The 17,093-nt window shown below is 39.5% G+C and overlaps 2 protein-coding genes and 1 pseudogene across 3 annotated transcripts in view; 1 reads left to right on the forward strand and 2 right to left on the reverse strand.

The window, feature by feature from the left end:
• Positions 1 to 3,732: 3,732 nt before the first annotated feature.
• LOC113673327 (methyltransferase-like protein 27) lies at positions 3,733 to 11,698 on the reverse strand. The gene is made up of 4 exons (XM_089193943.1): positions 11,591 to 11,698; positions 5,072 to 5,201; positions 4,481 to 4,856; positions 3,733 to 4,062 (listed from the first exon to the last, which is right to left on the reverse strand). The coding sequence occupies exons 2-4, from the start codon at positions 5,198 to 5,200 to the stop codon at positions 3,884 to 3,886; spliced, it is 684 nt and encodes a 227-aa protein (XP_089050069.1). The 5' UTR covers position 5,201; positions 11,591 to 11,698; the 3' UTR covers positions 3,733 to 3,883.
• Positions 9,408 to 17,093, forward strand: part of LOC149034375 (uncharacterized) — a 182,203-nt pseudogene continuing 174,517 nt past the window's right edge. Inside the window, exon 1 of the transcript XR_016182953.1 lies at positions 9,408 to 9,436. The product of XR_016182953.1 is annotated as an uncharacterized LOC149034375 (transcript). The remainder of the gene's footprint in view (positions 9,437 to 17,093) is intronic.
• Positions 13,619 to 14,794, reverse strand: LOC149034376 (uncharacterized). Its single transcript, XM_089194854.1, has 2 exons — positions 14,304 to 14,794; positions 13,619 to 14,105 (listed from the first exon to the last, which is right to left on the reverse strand). Exons 1-2 carry the CDS (start codon positions 14,792 to 14,794, stop codon positions 13,619 to 13,621), a joined length of 978 nt encoding a protein of 325 aa, XP_089050980.1.

The following is a 17,093-nucleotide window of genomic DNA, read 5'->3' on the forward strand; positions in this document are numbered from 1 at the left end:
ATTCCGCATTCCAACATTCCAGTTTATACATAATTCTGTTCTTTGCTTTCAGAAGGGGATATCCATTTAACTTTACAGCGACATGTAAGAATTTAACCTCCTGATGAGCCTCCAAGCCAACAGGATTACTTTATTTCAGGTAGATCATAACCATTACAAATTCCTCAAATGTTTTTGGTACATTCGCATCACTAATCATTCCGTAAAGTTTTAATCGGATAGTGTAATCGGACAGTTAGTTGTAATCGGACACCTGTGGTCGGACTGTTGAAGCAGTCACTCATACTAAATCCACTCGGCTAAATCCACCAGTCACAGAATTAATCACAATAAATATTGTTTCTTTGTCTTCATGCCTTTCATTCCGTACCCTCAACTGTTCTCTTAACTTCCATCAATTTTAAAGTATGGTAGTGAGCTTATGCTTTTAAAGTTTCTTGACCACAGTATGTTGAAATTGCAACGTGTTAACTGCTTAATAGACCTTTTTACAGTTCACGGCGCCATATTGGATTGGTAACCGCGCACACACGATAACAAGGCTGGGGTTGACCCGGCGGTTCTTTCAAACAGCTGATATGCTGACATTTCACGTTCGAGTGCACTTTTCAATGCGATTCTCCCTTCAAAATGGTTCTTTAATACAATAGTATGGAAATTTCCTCATTAGATGACATCCAGAAACTCGAAGCAAAAGATCTCAGGGGGATTTTAAAATCTAATTCAAAATCGGCGGACGGAATTAGAGCCGAATTAGTGTCGAAAGTTCATGCTTTGCTGATGTGACACGTCCTTCCATCAAGCAGTGGAGAAAACCGGAAACTTCTTAAAGATGTCTAGGACCTAGAAAAAAACTAGAGCGACTTCAAATACGAAGCAACTATGGTAAGGATTTCAGTCCTTGGATGGTCGAGCGATCTCCGTAATTTACCTGAGATTAATTTCATTCAGCTTTACGATTACCTTGTTGTTTCCTGAGAATATCGCCACATTGTGTTAAGAGGAACGCATCACAGGAAGTACCACAGAAGTTGTTCAGTATGGCTTAGAAAGCGAGGCAAAGGCTGTAGCCCTCTAGGTAGAGGAGATTTGTTATTGCTGCTGTTGTTGTTGTACTTGTTGTTGTACCATATTCTTCAGTTAAAGTTATTCCCATTTTGTTTACCAAGATGTATTTCAGTTTGCCATTTGTACATTGTATCTTATGAGAAACTATACAATAGAGCCTGTACAGCCACTTGATTATAACCTTCTTTCTATCAACCCCACGAGGGAAACTGTAACTAACAGCTGTAATAATATTTTGAAACCCATCTGGTCCACAACTTATGCTCGTGATACATTGAAAACCATTTGAGTTTGCCACTCATGGTAATTTATTAGGTGGCAAGACAGCATTGAAAGAATCAGACTAAAATAATAGACAATTTAAAAACTCCCAAAAGTGATTGATTCATGTAACTTCTCCCTATAATATCCAAAGACTATCCAGCAAACGGATAGTGATAATACTGAAACTTATCAGGCAGAAGTTATCTTGATCTTACATCAAATTCTCATAACTTATTTACAAGTAAATGTGTAGCAACTAGAAGGGAGAATTAACAATCAGATCTTGGGTATTTAAGGGTTAAAGGAAGAGAGCAGAAATGCTTCCTCAGCTACTGATCTCAACAATGCTAGTCCTTTACATACATTTAAGTTTCTGTCAGTCATAAACATTCAGTGAATTGATATTCCCATTCTTGGCACTCAGAGGCCTTCTGACACAAAGGTTTGCTATACTAGTTCTTATTACATTATGTTAACCAATGTTATGATAATATAATTTTGAGATACTTAAAAGATTGAGAAATATATCCAAATCAAGATATTTATTTTATACTGTTACAGTTACCATAAGATTTGTTTGAAAGAGAATCTTTCAGACCATCGAATTATATGATAAATTATTTTTTGCAAGACTTCTATCAAACTTCTAATTATGAGGACAATTTTGTGAATAGTAAAATTTAATGTCAGTTCATCTTTGTGTTGAGAACTCTTTTAGTTGGTGAAACTCACTTTTTCTTTTTTCCAATTTGAAGCATCAAATTGATTGATACATAAAGCACACAAAATATTTTGTGAGAGTTCCATGTGGCATCCATAGTGGATTACTATGCTATCATAAAAAACAAAAACAACAACTACTGAAAACTGCTTTTGTCACAATTGCTACCAAATTTGTGTCAGTTTTCTGGGTCTGCCAGAATAAGTGAGAAGTCTGAAGATACAGTGTCTTGGTTATTTTATTAAAAGCAATTACTTTCCATGAGTTTCTCTGCTAGGAGTGTTTTAGGCAAGCCATGTAGTAAACAGTTGAGGAGTACTGAACTTATTGACCTACTGCCGCAATGAAAAAAAACTCTATCGAACTTAAAACAATTCAGGTACCTAATTGAAAATTTTTACTAATTTTGCAACAATAGTCACCCTCATCCATAATTCACAGAGAATAAGATAAATGTAGAACGATAATACTTAGCAAAAATACATACCTCCATGCATAAACTTGAAGAAGTGAAAGCTCGTAGGCAAACCATTGGGGCCATAAAATGTATTTGAACAACCAAAAGCGGCACACTACTCTCCTTTCTTTTTGGGAGAAAAACTAGCTTTATCGAGATTTCGGCTAGGACCATCCATTTTCCTCAAAAATCGAACAATTTTGCTGCCTAAGTAAGAATTTCAATAAGAGCACAGAGATTTAACACGAGTCAACCCCAGCCTCGTTCTCACGTGTGCGCGGTTGCATTTCCAATATGGCGCTGGGAACTGTAAAAAGGTCTATTTCCATGATTTATTTTTTCTTGAATGAGTCCTTTGAATGATTATCAGCATATCGCTGAAAACATGTATAACCATCCATTAATTACTGATAACTTTAATGCGGGATGGAAGATCACTATTTCTCAGTGCTTGATTCTCTGAGAAGAGGAGAGCACGCTCTGGCTCAAAAATCTTTGGAAACTTCTTTGACTTTAATCCGCAAACGACAAAAATTGATTAAATAAGCCTATAAAAGTGATACTGGATGGTTTTTTGTCCAAGAATATGAGCAAGATAATCTCGCAGACAACTCGGAAGATGAAAAACTATCAAGAAAGCGTAGGATAAAGCCTGCAGAAAGACAAATCCACCCGGTTTGATGCTACTTCTGCTTCTGCCAATGCTACTCGCAGCGGTGATGACCGGCAGCTTTTTCGAGGTAATGCGATTGTTAGCCCTCTCTTTGTTATTTCCAGATCTTGTTCAACCTGAAACGAGCGACCCAAGTTGTATTTATTGCAGTTCTTTTATTGTCTCTGTGTTACCTAGTTTTCTGTCCCAATTAATTTGAACCCTCTTCATTGCCGATGGAATGCTCTACCAACTGAGCTAACAAGCCAACTGTGAGCTGGTCATTATGTTCTTCATGGCTCGTTTGCTATAGAGAGTAAGCTATTGTAAAATATTTTCCAAGTTTCAGCGGCCATCATGTGAATTAGTGCAAACTTGTTTCGTTTCTAAAGTGATTAGTTACGGATTTTGAAATTGCTAACATTTATCTAAACACATTTTCTAATCTTTCTAAAATACAACTAAACATATCAGGAAACGAAACACAAGCCTTAAAAGAATATTTGAAATGGCTACGGGCTCGCCGCCCACCGGCACGTGAAAAAACGTAAGTACAACATCAGGACAATGTCGTTTAAACAGTTTGATTTATTTCATATACTTGCTTTTTAAACATCAAAACTTCACAGCAGCATTATAACTGATGTTTTATGTCAGCTTAAACAATGATTATCCAGTATGGCCTAAATGAGGTAGGCTTAACTGTAATGGTACATGTTTCTTAATTCTTTAAAACTTTGTAAACGAACTCCCAGCATTCACTGGGCAAGTCCTCGGCTGCATAGAAAGCTGAAGACTCTTTGCACATGCACATCCATTCGCCAGCTTTTTCCAGCTCCGTCATCATTTCTTGATAATGTTCTAATTCCTCTTTCATTATGTTGAAACAGAGGACGCCATCTGCAAAGAAGTTAACATTAGAATTTAGTGCGGATCTTGTAACTGGTTTTATCATAGGAAATTTTCATTATTCTTTTCCTTTTTGTCCATGTATTCATTAGATTAAACTCAAAGAGTTGGTGAACCTATAACCTGTGACATCATCCAAAGAGAAGTTGAAGAGACCAGCTTGGGGGCGTGCTCTTGATACATCAAAAAATTCTTTAAGCGAAATTGCAGAGACAAGATTTGACCCCAGCAGATGATTTGAGGGTCAGATGCCAGATGTCAAGGGAATTTTTCAAGAAGGGTGTTACACGAGTCTTCATTACCTGATCTATCTCACGATTTGAGTTTTCAAAAAAAACAAACCAGCGAAAAAACTTGTGAGAAGATTTTACATGTTAGGTCCTCAATCTAAAATCATACTCAGACCCACCAGTTTGAACCATTCTTATCATCTCCACGAAAGCAGAGGAGCCGATACGTCCTGTAATGAGCGCCCCACCACAAATCAAAGCATCGAATTGCCCAGATTTAATTTGAGGTATCGCCTGCCCGTTCAAAGATGTGCAAATGAATTCAGTATAGATCTCTTTCTTCTTTGCTTCCGTTAACATCTCAGCTGAGATGTCCAAAGCACATAGGTTGGTGTATCCGAGTTTCTTGAGCTCAACTCCAATCAGACCTGTCCCAGCTCCGGCGTCAATGATTTTGATCTGATCCATTGGTTTGTCCTGGTAAACTTCTTTAAGGGCGTTATGCAAAGATTCGGCCAGTGGCTTGAAATATGAAGTGCGCGCCGCTGAATGTTCCTATTTGATGAGAAAGTTCAAGCCGGTTATTACGATTAGAGATGTTCGATAAAGACGACACAAGTCTGGTGTCGCCTTGGGCCCCTTTCCAGTAGTACTGGAACATTCGAGAAACGCAACACTGAGTGATGCATCAGGTGTCCGGTGGGTTAAACGGCAATGTGCCACATCGTCCCCCAGACCCTTATTATTATTATGTTACTATTTTAGAGTACCTCGTCATATGTTGCTGACCGTGCAGCATAGATACGTTTGATTTCATCTTCGGTTGTTTCTTTGGTTATTTTTGCTGTTGTTTCTCCGAAATACTTCGTTAAGCTTGCTTTTAACTGCTTCTTATCCATTCTATATTGAGGGACAAAATGCAAAATGTCATATACACATGTCTGATGAAGGCTTCTATTATATGAAGTGCGGTGCTTTGTAATGATTTCAAGCCCTGAGAAGAGCCTTAACAGCAAACGTGTAAAATTACGGTAATTTTTTTTCACACGTCACTCGCTGACACGTCACTCGCCTTTTGCGCCACTCTGTAAGGTTGATGATTGACTGACAAAGCGATCCTTGGAAGACGACGTTGACAAAAGCAATTCATTTCCCATCCACGTTCTTAGCCGAGCTGTTCTTTGAGTAACAAGTTGAAAAAATTCATAGCTTAGCCTTCTAACTAGTAACGAGCAATGAATAACTGCAGTGATTTACAGAGTTGAATGATCTGAATAATACAAAGTACAAAGCTGAATTTAAAGTGTGTAACAAAATGCTGACTGGACGATAGTAACAAACAATAGTAACAGAACAATGTATGCATTTACGAGGAAAGTTTTAAATTAACATGATAAAGTTAATGATTAAGTGTAGGTTTCTCCCCCTGAATGTGGATAGCTTTTATGATTTTAAGTTGAAAAGTTGTGAAAGCACACACACACACATACTTCACACAAACACACCGCTTAATTCATTTACAATTAAATTTTACAGAAAAGGGCTTGCCTGCAACTGGCAAAAGCTAATCTAAGCGGGTCATGCCTTAATAGCCGAATTACAAAAATATATTGCCAACAGAAATTAACTAATAAAGTAGAAGGGAAAGAGACAGTATTGAATAACAACAAGAAAAACCGTTACATTGACCTAATTTAAAATATTAAAAGTGCAGCTACTGTTTATAAAGATAGTCAGGACAGATCAGGAGAAGTATTACCAGGATTTTACATTTTGTATAATCTCAGATAAATCTATATAAGAGTCTTGTGAACCTAATATGTTGAATAAAATCTGTTTGAGTTTTTTTTTTTAACGCATTTTTGGAAAGAGTTCTTAATGCTTGAGGTATTGCATTCCACACTTTTACTCCTATTCGAGAGAAGGAATTCGCTTGAACGGATAGCCTAGAAGGTTTGGTATAGAAGTTATTAGAGGCAGAAGAACGTGTATTGTAAGAATGAACATTATATATATCTTGAAATAAATCTTGAATATTGGATGGAGCTGTTCTGTTTCGAACGTCAAGCATCAAATTAGCGATAGATTCATAATGAACAAATTTTAGCGGTAAGATATGAGCGTCAACAAATAAAGGAATTGCATTCTCGTTATGATCAGAAAAATAGATAAAGCGAACAGCTCGTTTCTTTAACTTTAGGAGCTTGCCAAGGTAAGATTTTCAAGCCTGACCCCATACTGCGAGACCGTATGTTAAGTAAGGAGCCATAAGAGCTTGGTATATATTTAAGAGGGTATGCGTTAAAAGAAAGTGTCGTAATTTTGCGATTAATCCTACGGTTCTGCTTACTTTAATGATTATATGGTCAATATGGCGTTTCCAAGACAAATTTTTATCAATTAAAATCCCGAGATATTTGACATAATCTTTATGCTCCAGAGCCACCTTCTTGTTCTCTTTGTTATCAAATATCACGATTTTAGGTTGATAAGAAAGTTTCCTTTGGGCAGGGCAAAATATAATTTGTATCATCCGCAAAAAGGTAAAAAACTAAGCTTATCTGACGATTCCTGTATGTCATTGATATATAACAAAAAAAGTAGTGGGCCTAGAACAGAACCCTGAGGTACTCCACAGGTAGAATCTAACCTTTCAGAAATATGAGGACCAATTTGAGTTGTTTGAGTTCGCCCTTGCAAGTAGGAAGGAAATTAGATGTGTATAATGCCGCGAAAACCATAGTGATCTAACCTGCGCAAAAGAATTTCGTGATCTACAGTATCAAAAGCCTTTTTCAGATCAATGAAAATCCCGCACGAGAATAAACGGTTGTTCATATTTGTCTGTATTGCATTCACAATATCTAGGATTGCATGCTGAGTAGAATGTGCCTTGCGAAAGCCACATTGAGATGGAGTGAACATCAGGGGGAAATTAAAGAGACCTTTGACTTCCTCTAGTGTAAATCACTGAGAGATTGCATTATATTCATCTTTCTTTAAGCTTGTAAAAGATATCCGCAAGAAAAGTATGGATGTGAAATAATAAATAAATAAATTATGAAATAATGGTGACGAAATCGCTGTTCTTTTTCCTGAAGGACATGAAGCAATCCATATTTCATATTTACCATGGGGAGTTTCGTTTAAGTAACAAGTTGCGATTTACGTGTGGATAATAAGTTGTTTGAAATGTGGAATTATGACATTATGATTTCATTAAATCTTTTATTTCAAACTTTGTTATGATTTTTTTCTCTTTCAAGACACGGAAGGAAACATTGATTGACTCGATTGCACTGCGTCGGTGATAAGTCTCTCCTCATCATATCTTATGCCAATTTTCTAACAGTTTTCTGACAGTTTCCAGATGATTCGAAACATCTTATTTACTGTCACAAGGAAATGATAACTGCCCGAATCTGCTATTCGTAAGGGGATGCCTATGTTGTTCAAATTGCTTGCAACTGGATTTGACATGTAGTACTGCCGCTGACAAGTTACGATTTACGCTCTCAGATTCCCAGTGTTTACGACCGTTCAATCGAAGTTTTCCTCTTTTTTTTGGTTGTTTTTACTTCAGAGAAAGGAAATCTGCTGACATATGTGAAAAATATCTATTTGTCGTCTTCTTTGGAGCGACCGATGGAATATTCACGGAGAAATACAGCGTCACGCCATCGTGACAACCTACATGTTTATGACAAATGACCGGTGTGAGGATAGTTTTGTGTAGATCACTCGACTTCGACATGTTTCAAATGACATACAAGTATAACAGTGTATCTTCAGAGGACTTCGGATCACTCAAATTCCCATGAAAAAAGGTGCAGCGCTCTGAATCTGGATGAAATGCACACGATTTGAGGTATATGTTTGTAGTTACGTCGAGTTGTCCTCCATGAAGGTTGATCAATTTTTTCCAAAAGATGAAAACTAGAGGTGAGATTTCTCTTCGGGATATTGCTCATAAGATAACATTCTTTCATAGCCTCACATGTTTCATTTGTCTGAAACGTTTGTTGTTGAGAACATTAGATGTAAACATCGCTAAATTATGCAATATCTGATTTGGACCTTTTTTCGCGCATTGCCCCTATAAAAAGTAGAGGCAGGCTCGCAGAGAGTTTTACATATTTAAAAACTAGAATATTATAACCAGCTAGGTGGGTATTTTCAGTTCCAGAATCGGTATACTTTTGGAGAAATTCAGATAAACGTTTTCCCAGTTTTATCCGACAACAAAAATGACCGAAACTGTACCGAGATAAATAATCTATTAGCGTGTTCACATTCAATCCCAGGGGAAATAAAATGTATCAAAGTAAAGACGAATGATGTTACTATTTATGGTAGAAGTGCCAATTTGTAATGTTGTATTTAGCTTGAGATAGAGAAATAAACATTTCACTCTTTTTTGCGACGTTTTGTATGAAAATGAGGCCCCAGGCCTCGAACAAGCAGTCGTTGTTACCATGGCAACAAGAGCGCTGCATCCTTTAAAAAGGGTATTTTTGTGCATCCCCCCTGAGTGCCTAACTGCATGCAAAATTTGAAGAGGGGTTGAAAATTTTCATTTCCCAAGATGTTTGATTCTTACAGAGAATTGTTCTTAATGCTCTCGGTGAAAGCCGATGCAAATCGAAAACATACAAAACTCGAAAACAAAGCTTTTATCTTGTTTGTACCCTTACTTTCTTACCTTGTCAATTTCACAGCTTGCTTCTTTTTAATTTCAAAAAACAATTCTCACGTACACGGGAAGTGAACTTGAAACTAAAAGAATTTAATTGTGAAAAAGCTGGCTTCAGGGCAATTCACACGGAAAATGATGCTGACATGTTCATTTCGTGGCGCCGCATAATTAATGATGCGACAGACTTTTCGACGCATCAGTGAAATTTCTTAGCTAGCATTGCCTTTCAAGGGATTTCTTCAACTACAAATCTCGAGATATCGATTTTGTTACAACAGATTTTAGGAAGTATCATTCTCAATGAAACAGCGAAGACAAAAAGTGTGAAAATTTATTAATTGCACGCCAAAGGATATCATGTCAACAAAAACATTGAAGGAACTTTGTGCGAGTCGACGATTTTCTTTTGTTTTTGGGTGCGAGTTATCTGGCAGTGCAGGTAATCTTTTGAAATGTTTTTCTCGTTATTGCAAAAATTGACCGATGCGGTTAATCTGCCGTGCGGGTAAATGGACGGAAATTACGGTAATTCCTTCCCACGTTTTTTTCATATTAGTCAAGTTAGAGTCAAAAAAATGTAAATGGTATTGTTGTTTACTTTCGTGTTCGGCTACAAATTTTGTTTCTACAAGTTCTGTACTTAGAGACATCACCAGATGCATATAATTTGTTTTTAATCTCAATGGAGGTGCGTAAGCCTTGAGTTATCCATGGTTTGGAGAGCTGTTTTGCTTTACGATTTGAAATTGTCTTCATAGGTGCTTGTTTGTTGACAAGCTTATTAAACTTGTTATAAAAAGAAGAGAACAAATCATTCACATCGCACAATTTCCTTTCAACAATAGCATTCCAGTACACTTGGGAAAGTTCGGCATTGAAACAATCAGCAGAAAACTGTGAGAAGTTTCGCACTTTAAATTTGTTAACCGTTACTTTATCCTTCACAGATTTTAAGATGCAAAATTTCGAGGAATGACCTCTAATATCAGATACTATAATGATTTTAGATATATGAAATTCATATATTTGCACTGCGGTGAAGAGACGAATATAAGAGGTCCTCGCAGCTAAGAACACTAATGAACTAGTAGTTGAAAGTAAGACCTGAAAAAAATTCAGGCCTGTACGGGTCAACATATTGACCAGCTGCTAGTTGGCTTTGTTAGCTCAGTTGGTAGAGCGCTGCACCGGTATCGCAAAGGTCCTGGGTTCAAATCCCGTACTGGCCTGAATTTTTTTCAGGTCTTACTTTCAACTACGAATTCAGTAGTGTTCTTAGCTGCGAGAATCTCTTATATCCATCTCTTCACCGCAGTGCAAATATATGAATTTCATATATCTAAAATCATTATTCATCACTTGGATGGTTTATTTGGACCCAACATATTAACCAGCTCTCAGTTGGCTTTGTTAGTTCAGTTGGTAGAGCGCTGCACCGGTATCGCAGAGGTCATGGGTTCAAATCCCGTACTGGCCTGAATTTTTTTTAGGTCTTACTTTCAACTACTAATTTAGTAGTGTTCTTTGCTGCGAGGATCTCTTATATCTGTCTCTTCACCGCAGTGCAAATATATGAATTCCATATATCTAAAATCATTATTCATCACTTGGATGGTTTATTTGGACCTAACATATTATCCAGCTCTCAGTTGGCTTGTTAGCTCAGTTGGTACAGCGCTGCACCGGTATCGCAGAGGTCCTAGGTTCAAATCCCGTACTGGCCTGAATTTTTTTCAGTTCTTATTAAAACTAACTGTTGTTGTTGACCCGTACAGGCCTGAATTTTTTTCAGGTCTTACTTTCAGCTACTAGTTCAAGTAGTGTTCTTAGCTGCGAGGACCTCTTATATCCGTCTCTTCACCGCAGTGCAAATATATGAATTTCATATATCTAAAATCATTATAGTATCTGATATTAGTGATCATTCCTTGCAGTTTTGCATCTTAAAATTTGTGAAGGTTAAAGTAAAGGTTAACCAGTGTTCTAATCTTCATGTAAAGTGCAGTTCTCTACCGCAGAAAAAGCAAACAATATCATTAGTCTCGATGTTTCTGTTGAATTTATCATAAATTTGCCTCAAAATCCTAACCACTTCTTATAGTATTTCTGAAATTGTGGGAAGCAAATACACGGTCGATGGTGTTACATTTTATAGGTAAACAAAACATGACAATCAGAACAAAAATCATACAATGGAATGAATCAAGAACAAGCTGTTTACCATACAACACTAATTTCTGGTTACCATGTATCTGCGGCAAAAAACCATGTATCATCGGAAAAACTAAGAGAACTTCATTGCATTCGCTTTCACTCGTCTTCAATGCTTCACAATACTTTGGAATGGAAGTCCAATGTAAATTTTAAATGTTCGTCGAAATTACAGTTTCAAGGCAACTGTTTTCATACTAATAATGTCGCGAACATTACACTAGCTGAGCAAAAAACCACGTTACTGAAGAGTTCAGAATAATGTTGGGTCGCACTTAAGGAGGAAACTATGCGCTGTGAAGCACACCATACTCGGCGAAAGACACCAAGTACTCTCGATCTGCCTTTCCCGGTTCTCTAATACACAATCAATTCTACTTACATCCAATTTTATCCCACTCTGTGGAACTCTGGTTGATTTCTTCGACTCTTACAATTTGATTATCTCTGAATACTTTTTACTGACCTCTCCCTGATTTGTGCTGCGCATGCTACAAAATGAACTATGAAGTACATGCTTATATAGTCACTCTAAATAGGCATGGGCGGGCATGCCAATCAACTGGCCTTAATTGGTTATTTTAGACTACGACGTCTACAAAGTAGACAATGACTCAAGCATGGCGAATCTATATCGGGTCACTTAACGCAAAGAATTCTGACATTTTTCGCTCATAAATTGTATATTTAGTTTTTCTTTATAAAAAATGTTAAATAAAAATGTTAGAGAATACTCGAAGATCAGATTTCAAAATACTTAAAAGTACATTTTGGCTATAACTATCATTTTTTTCTACTTTCAGAATAAGCTGGCTCCAACTGCCCTGCAACTAGGCGCGTTCTAAAATAGACGAAATGAATGGCAGTCAGAAATTTTCACAGAATTTCCACCGAAAGGTTCTTTCAAACTTCTTATGATTATGAGATGTTTGTGAATGAAAGTGATCATCGCAGTAATGTGCAGTACTTTAGCAGTAGTGAAAGTAAGGCCTGAAAACAATTCAGGCATGTACGGGATTTGAACCCATGACCTCTGCGATACCGGTGCAGTGCTCTACCAACTGAGCTAACAAGGCAACCGGGAGCTGGTCATTATGTTGGTTCCAAATAAACCCGTGAAGTGATGAATAGCTCCCAGTTGGCTTGTTAGCTCAGTTGGTTGAGCAATGCACCGGTATCGCAGAGGTCATGGGTTCAAGTAGTGTTTATCACTGCGAGGATCGCTTTCATTCACGTCTTTATCCGCAGTTCAAATATATGACTTTCATATATTAACATTTAGTGGACAAATTCTCCGTGCCGTGCAGCCTATAATATCGCTCGGTTGTCGACACTTTGAACGCTTCTAATCAGATTGCCGGGCACGGACCAAAAGCCCGGCGGTCAGAATTTTTCAAAGTGCCACTAAATGGTTCCATTCTCTGTTCTCCATTGATCAAAATGTTAGATAAAAGTAGTACAGAATACTTGACGATAAGATTTTTAGAGTGGTCGTCTGTAAAAATCGAGCAGAGGTGTTGAAAAGAAAAAAGTCTCCATGAACGCAAGTATGAACCAATTGTTTTAAAACAACGTAAACGCAGTTGTTTATATATTGTTTTCTTGCAATTTAAAAAGTTTAGGAAAAGACGGCGCTCCATGTGTTGTAAAATATTTCCACGCAAAAACTCATGACGAGCTTTGAACACCAAAAGAATTCGGTCCTCCACCATCTACTCGAGGCGTTAACTCCTGTCAGTTATACTTATGGCTTTATTGACTTTTGTTGGATAAAATCAATTAACACGTTTAATATACAAAATATTAATTAGCACGTTTCATTAAATAATAACCCGCTGCAGATCTTGCAATGGGATATTTCACAGCATCTGCGGACTTTGCAGGCGAGCAACGTGTTTTTCCACCCCAGAAAAAAACTCAAATGAAGTAAAATAATGAAAAGAAAAAATTTTTGATTTTCTCTGCCGTTTTTTTCTTGTCAGTATTAAACAAGGTGTTGCGAATACCAAAAACACCAGGCTGTCCTTCGTTAACCTCACGGTTTTTTATTTTCCTTATTCACTGTTTTTTGATCACGTACCGATTTTCTTTTTATCACTGACGTGCGACACACCCTAAATCCTAGACAACGACGATATATGGGCTGATTAATTGATTCTATTGTCTAGATTGAAATCGCAAGAAAAGAGATCACATAACGCTAATCACTTATCTAAATGTCACACAATACAGCTGAATTATCTCGACACACTCCCCTATTTGCTTCTGTCACGGGAGCAAATTCAATTCAAGTAAAGTTATTAAATTTCTTCCGATTGAAACCTAGTAGACGGAAATCAGTGTTCAAATTATCAGTTAATGTTCCTCTTTCTAAACAATCTAAATTGAGTATTCAAATAAACAATGTTTCTTAGTCGTCTTGGTCACGTTCAGCAATATTTTGGACTAGTAGTCTGGCTGCGACTGCGGTATCCCGCTTTTGTCTGAAGGCACGCACTTCAGGATTCAGTGGAGGTTTCGGCACTTCCCGAGGCTTGTCACAGGACAGCTCCAGTGGATATAACTGCTGTACTGCTCTCTCCAGATAGCTCTTGCCTCCTCGAAGCTTCACAGCTCTAACGACTCCGTCACGTCCCGCAATCAGCTCTTCCACTATCCCAAGCTTCCACTTATTTCTGTCTTTGTTGTCGTCTTTGATAACGCACACATCTCCCTTCTCAACCCCACAAGGGGAATCTTTATGTTTTACGGCGTGACGTTCTCGCAGCCCACGAAGGTACTCTTTCGTCCTGCGGTTCCCAATCGCATCTTTGCATTTTCTCAGGTATTTCGCTCGCCGTCTAAGTTGTAGGTTCTCTTCATAGTGTACCTCCCTATCAGGTAGACTATTTGGTTGGCTGAAGAGCATAGAATTCGGTGTCAAGACCGGTAATTGTGCGTCGTCTTCAACATAGCTCAGTGGGCGACCATTCAAGGCTATTTCTACGTCTAGAAAGACTTTTTTTAGCTCCTCAAAGCTGAGACAGGCGTTGCCGATGGTTTTCCTCAATGCTGTTTAGACCAGCCCTATCATGCGCTCGAACTGGCCTCCCCACCAGGGGGCTCGGCCTAGGTTAAACTTCCTTGTGATTTGGTGACGTGCAAGGAAATCATTTAGCTTCTCGTCGTTCTGCACTTGCTTAATCCAAGCTGCGGCTCCAATGAAAGTACTACCGTTGTCTGAATATATCGCAGTTGGTCTGCCACGCCTTGCTATTAATCCTTTCAGGCTTAGAAGGAATTCACCGGTCTGCAAACTTCTCGCCAGGTCGAGGTACAGTGCCCTTGTCAGACTGCAGGCATACAGAATAAGGTAAGCTTTTCCTTCACGTCTTTCAGTGGCTTTAAACTTGATTGGGCCAGCATAGTCGACCCCCACAACTTGAAAGGGAGTGGATCCTTCGGCTCGATCTCGCGGTAGCAGTCCAGGAGGCGGTACAGCAAGGGCTGCGGCCTGGAATCGTTTGCATCCTGGGCATTTTTTCACGATACGCTTCACTAGTCGTCTTAGGCGCGGTACCCAGTGCCGTGCTCGTACTTTCGCCATTGTCAACTGCGTCCCTCCGTGTAAAGTAGATTCATGAGCTTCTTCCGCGAACTTCTCTGTGTAGACTGCTGTATCTGGGAGATACACTGGGTAGACGCCCTGTATCCTTCTCCGGCATTCAAGGAGTTGTTGGTCGTTTCGCGTAGGTTAAGCTGCGAGCGGTTGCTTTCATAAGCCTTCGATTTCACGCCTTCCTGCTGCGCTCTCTTCTCCCAGAATCTTCTTTGAATGCTTACTTCTTCGGGGGTTAGTGGCCCTGTTTTCCTTTCACGAGGTGGACGCCTTGTACTATGGACAAATCTCGCGACCCATCCACCGATGCGCAACACGCGCCAGAGACCATACTTGTTAAGAAGGGAATCAAATCCATCCACGTCTTGGTCGGTAGCGAGCTTGAATATCTCTCGTACCGTCTTTGTTTCAGCTAGTGTTTCAGCAGTGGCGGTTGTGGTTATGTCCACTGGCCAAGCACTTGGGCGTGAAAGCCATTTCGGACCATGCCACCAAAGGTCCCCGTCTTGTGATACAGGCCCTCCCCGACTTCCAACGTCTGCTGGATTCTCTTTGGTGGGCACATATCTCCACGTTATCCAATTCTTACCTCGAATTTTGCCCACCCGGTTGTACACAAACTGCTTGTATTCCCCTTCTCCTCTTATCCAGTGGAGCATAACTGTACAGTCTGACCAACAGTAAACTTGGTCGACCGGATATCCTTCCAGGGCTTCTCTCACGTTAGTGGCCATATTAGTTGCCATTTGACAAGCGACCAACTCCAGGCGTGGTATGGTGAGGCCTTGTTTGGCCAATCGAGCTTTAGCTGCCACGATGCCTTGTGTGACACATGATGGTTGCGACACAACAGTGAACGCTGCTGCTGCCACGCGCACACCACTTGCATCTCCAAAGACATGCAAGGATATACTGTTGATTGGTCCCTGATACTGAACCAGGGCCATCATGAATGTAATTCTCTCAGGTGATCTTGATTCCCATTTGGCCCACTTGGCGACTAGGTCAGAAGGCAATTGTTAATCCCAACCGATTCTAAGGTTGCGGGCGTCACGATATAGTAGCTTTCCACATAGTGTGAGGGGAGACGCCACTCCGATTGGATCGTAAATCCTCGCTATTTTAGCCAACATTCCCCTCTTAGTGTTGTCGGCTTTCTCAGTCGGCACGGTAACGCTTTGGACGTCTTTCAGCTTATCCCACTTTAGGCCAAGCAGTGAGCTCTCTCCCCTGGACGAGGTTCTCAGTTGCTGTTTGGCAAACGTCTGGTCTGCACTCTGATCGGTTTCAGTGGATTCCAACTCAGCAACGTTTGAATGCCATTTATGGAGTTCGAAAGCGGCGTCGGCAAAAATCTCTGTGGCTGCATTTTTCATCTCTCTTGCTTTGGGTACTGTTGTCCCTCCACTTATCAGGTCATCCACGTACATATTTTTCTTTATCTCGCGTACTATTTCAGGCTGCTTGGAGCTCCAGGTATTCAAATGCTGCTCAATGACCCCTCCTAACAAGAAGGGTGAGGGACCCGAACCGAACAGAGCTCTTGTAAAGCTCTTGTTCGGTAGTGCTGATTCTGGGGCATTCACTGTTTCCTAGGATGACGTGCACAGGTAGGCAGGGTCCCTCTCACGCCCTATAGATGAGGGTGTTTCTCTACGAGCTTCTTGTAGCGAGGGTTATCTTTCATCATGAGGTGCGGTTTCTCTACTTTAGTGACTTCTGCTTCCATCTCAAAGTTTCCCCTCACTGAGTTAAGTTTGACCCGATAAACTTCCATCACCCGACTGCTCGCGCCCAGCATCATCTCAATCTTGCGCAACCCAGAATGATGAGGTTTTGCACCAATTCTTTCAAGCAGTGCTGCAGAGGCGTACGAAGTTCCTGCCCCAGAATCTAGAATGGCACAACATTTTATTCCTGCAACTTCCACGACAACCACCGGGTGTACCACAGGACTATCGCCAATTTGTGTAGCTGTCATCGAGCTGTCTGCGTTTCCTCTGTCACAGATTGAGGTGTGGTGTCTTCTTTTGCAAAACAAACACGTTTTTCTGCTCTTGCATCCATCGCCCTGTGATCATCTTCGGCACTGTTGTCACTCTCAGGGGTTAAAGGGTTAAATAGCAACTGTAAACGATAGGATGCATTCCATGTCATTTGTGAGATTTACTTTGTAAAGTACCGTATGTACTAGGTTTCAAAATTTGTCTGCTCTGCCAAAAATCTTGTTAAGTTTTGTCTCTGCTAAATTATAAATTTGGTAATTACACATGCACTTGAAAACATC

Source organism: Pocillopora damicornis, chromosome 14 (genome assembly GCF_964200805.1).
Source record: "Pocillopora damicornis chromosome 14, jaPocDami1.2, whole genome shotgun sequence".
In the NCBI taxonomy this organism is placed as follows: domain Eukaryota; kingdom Metazoa; phylum Cnidaria; class Anthozoa; order Scleractinia; family Pocilloporidae; genus Pocillopora; species Pocillopora damicornis.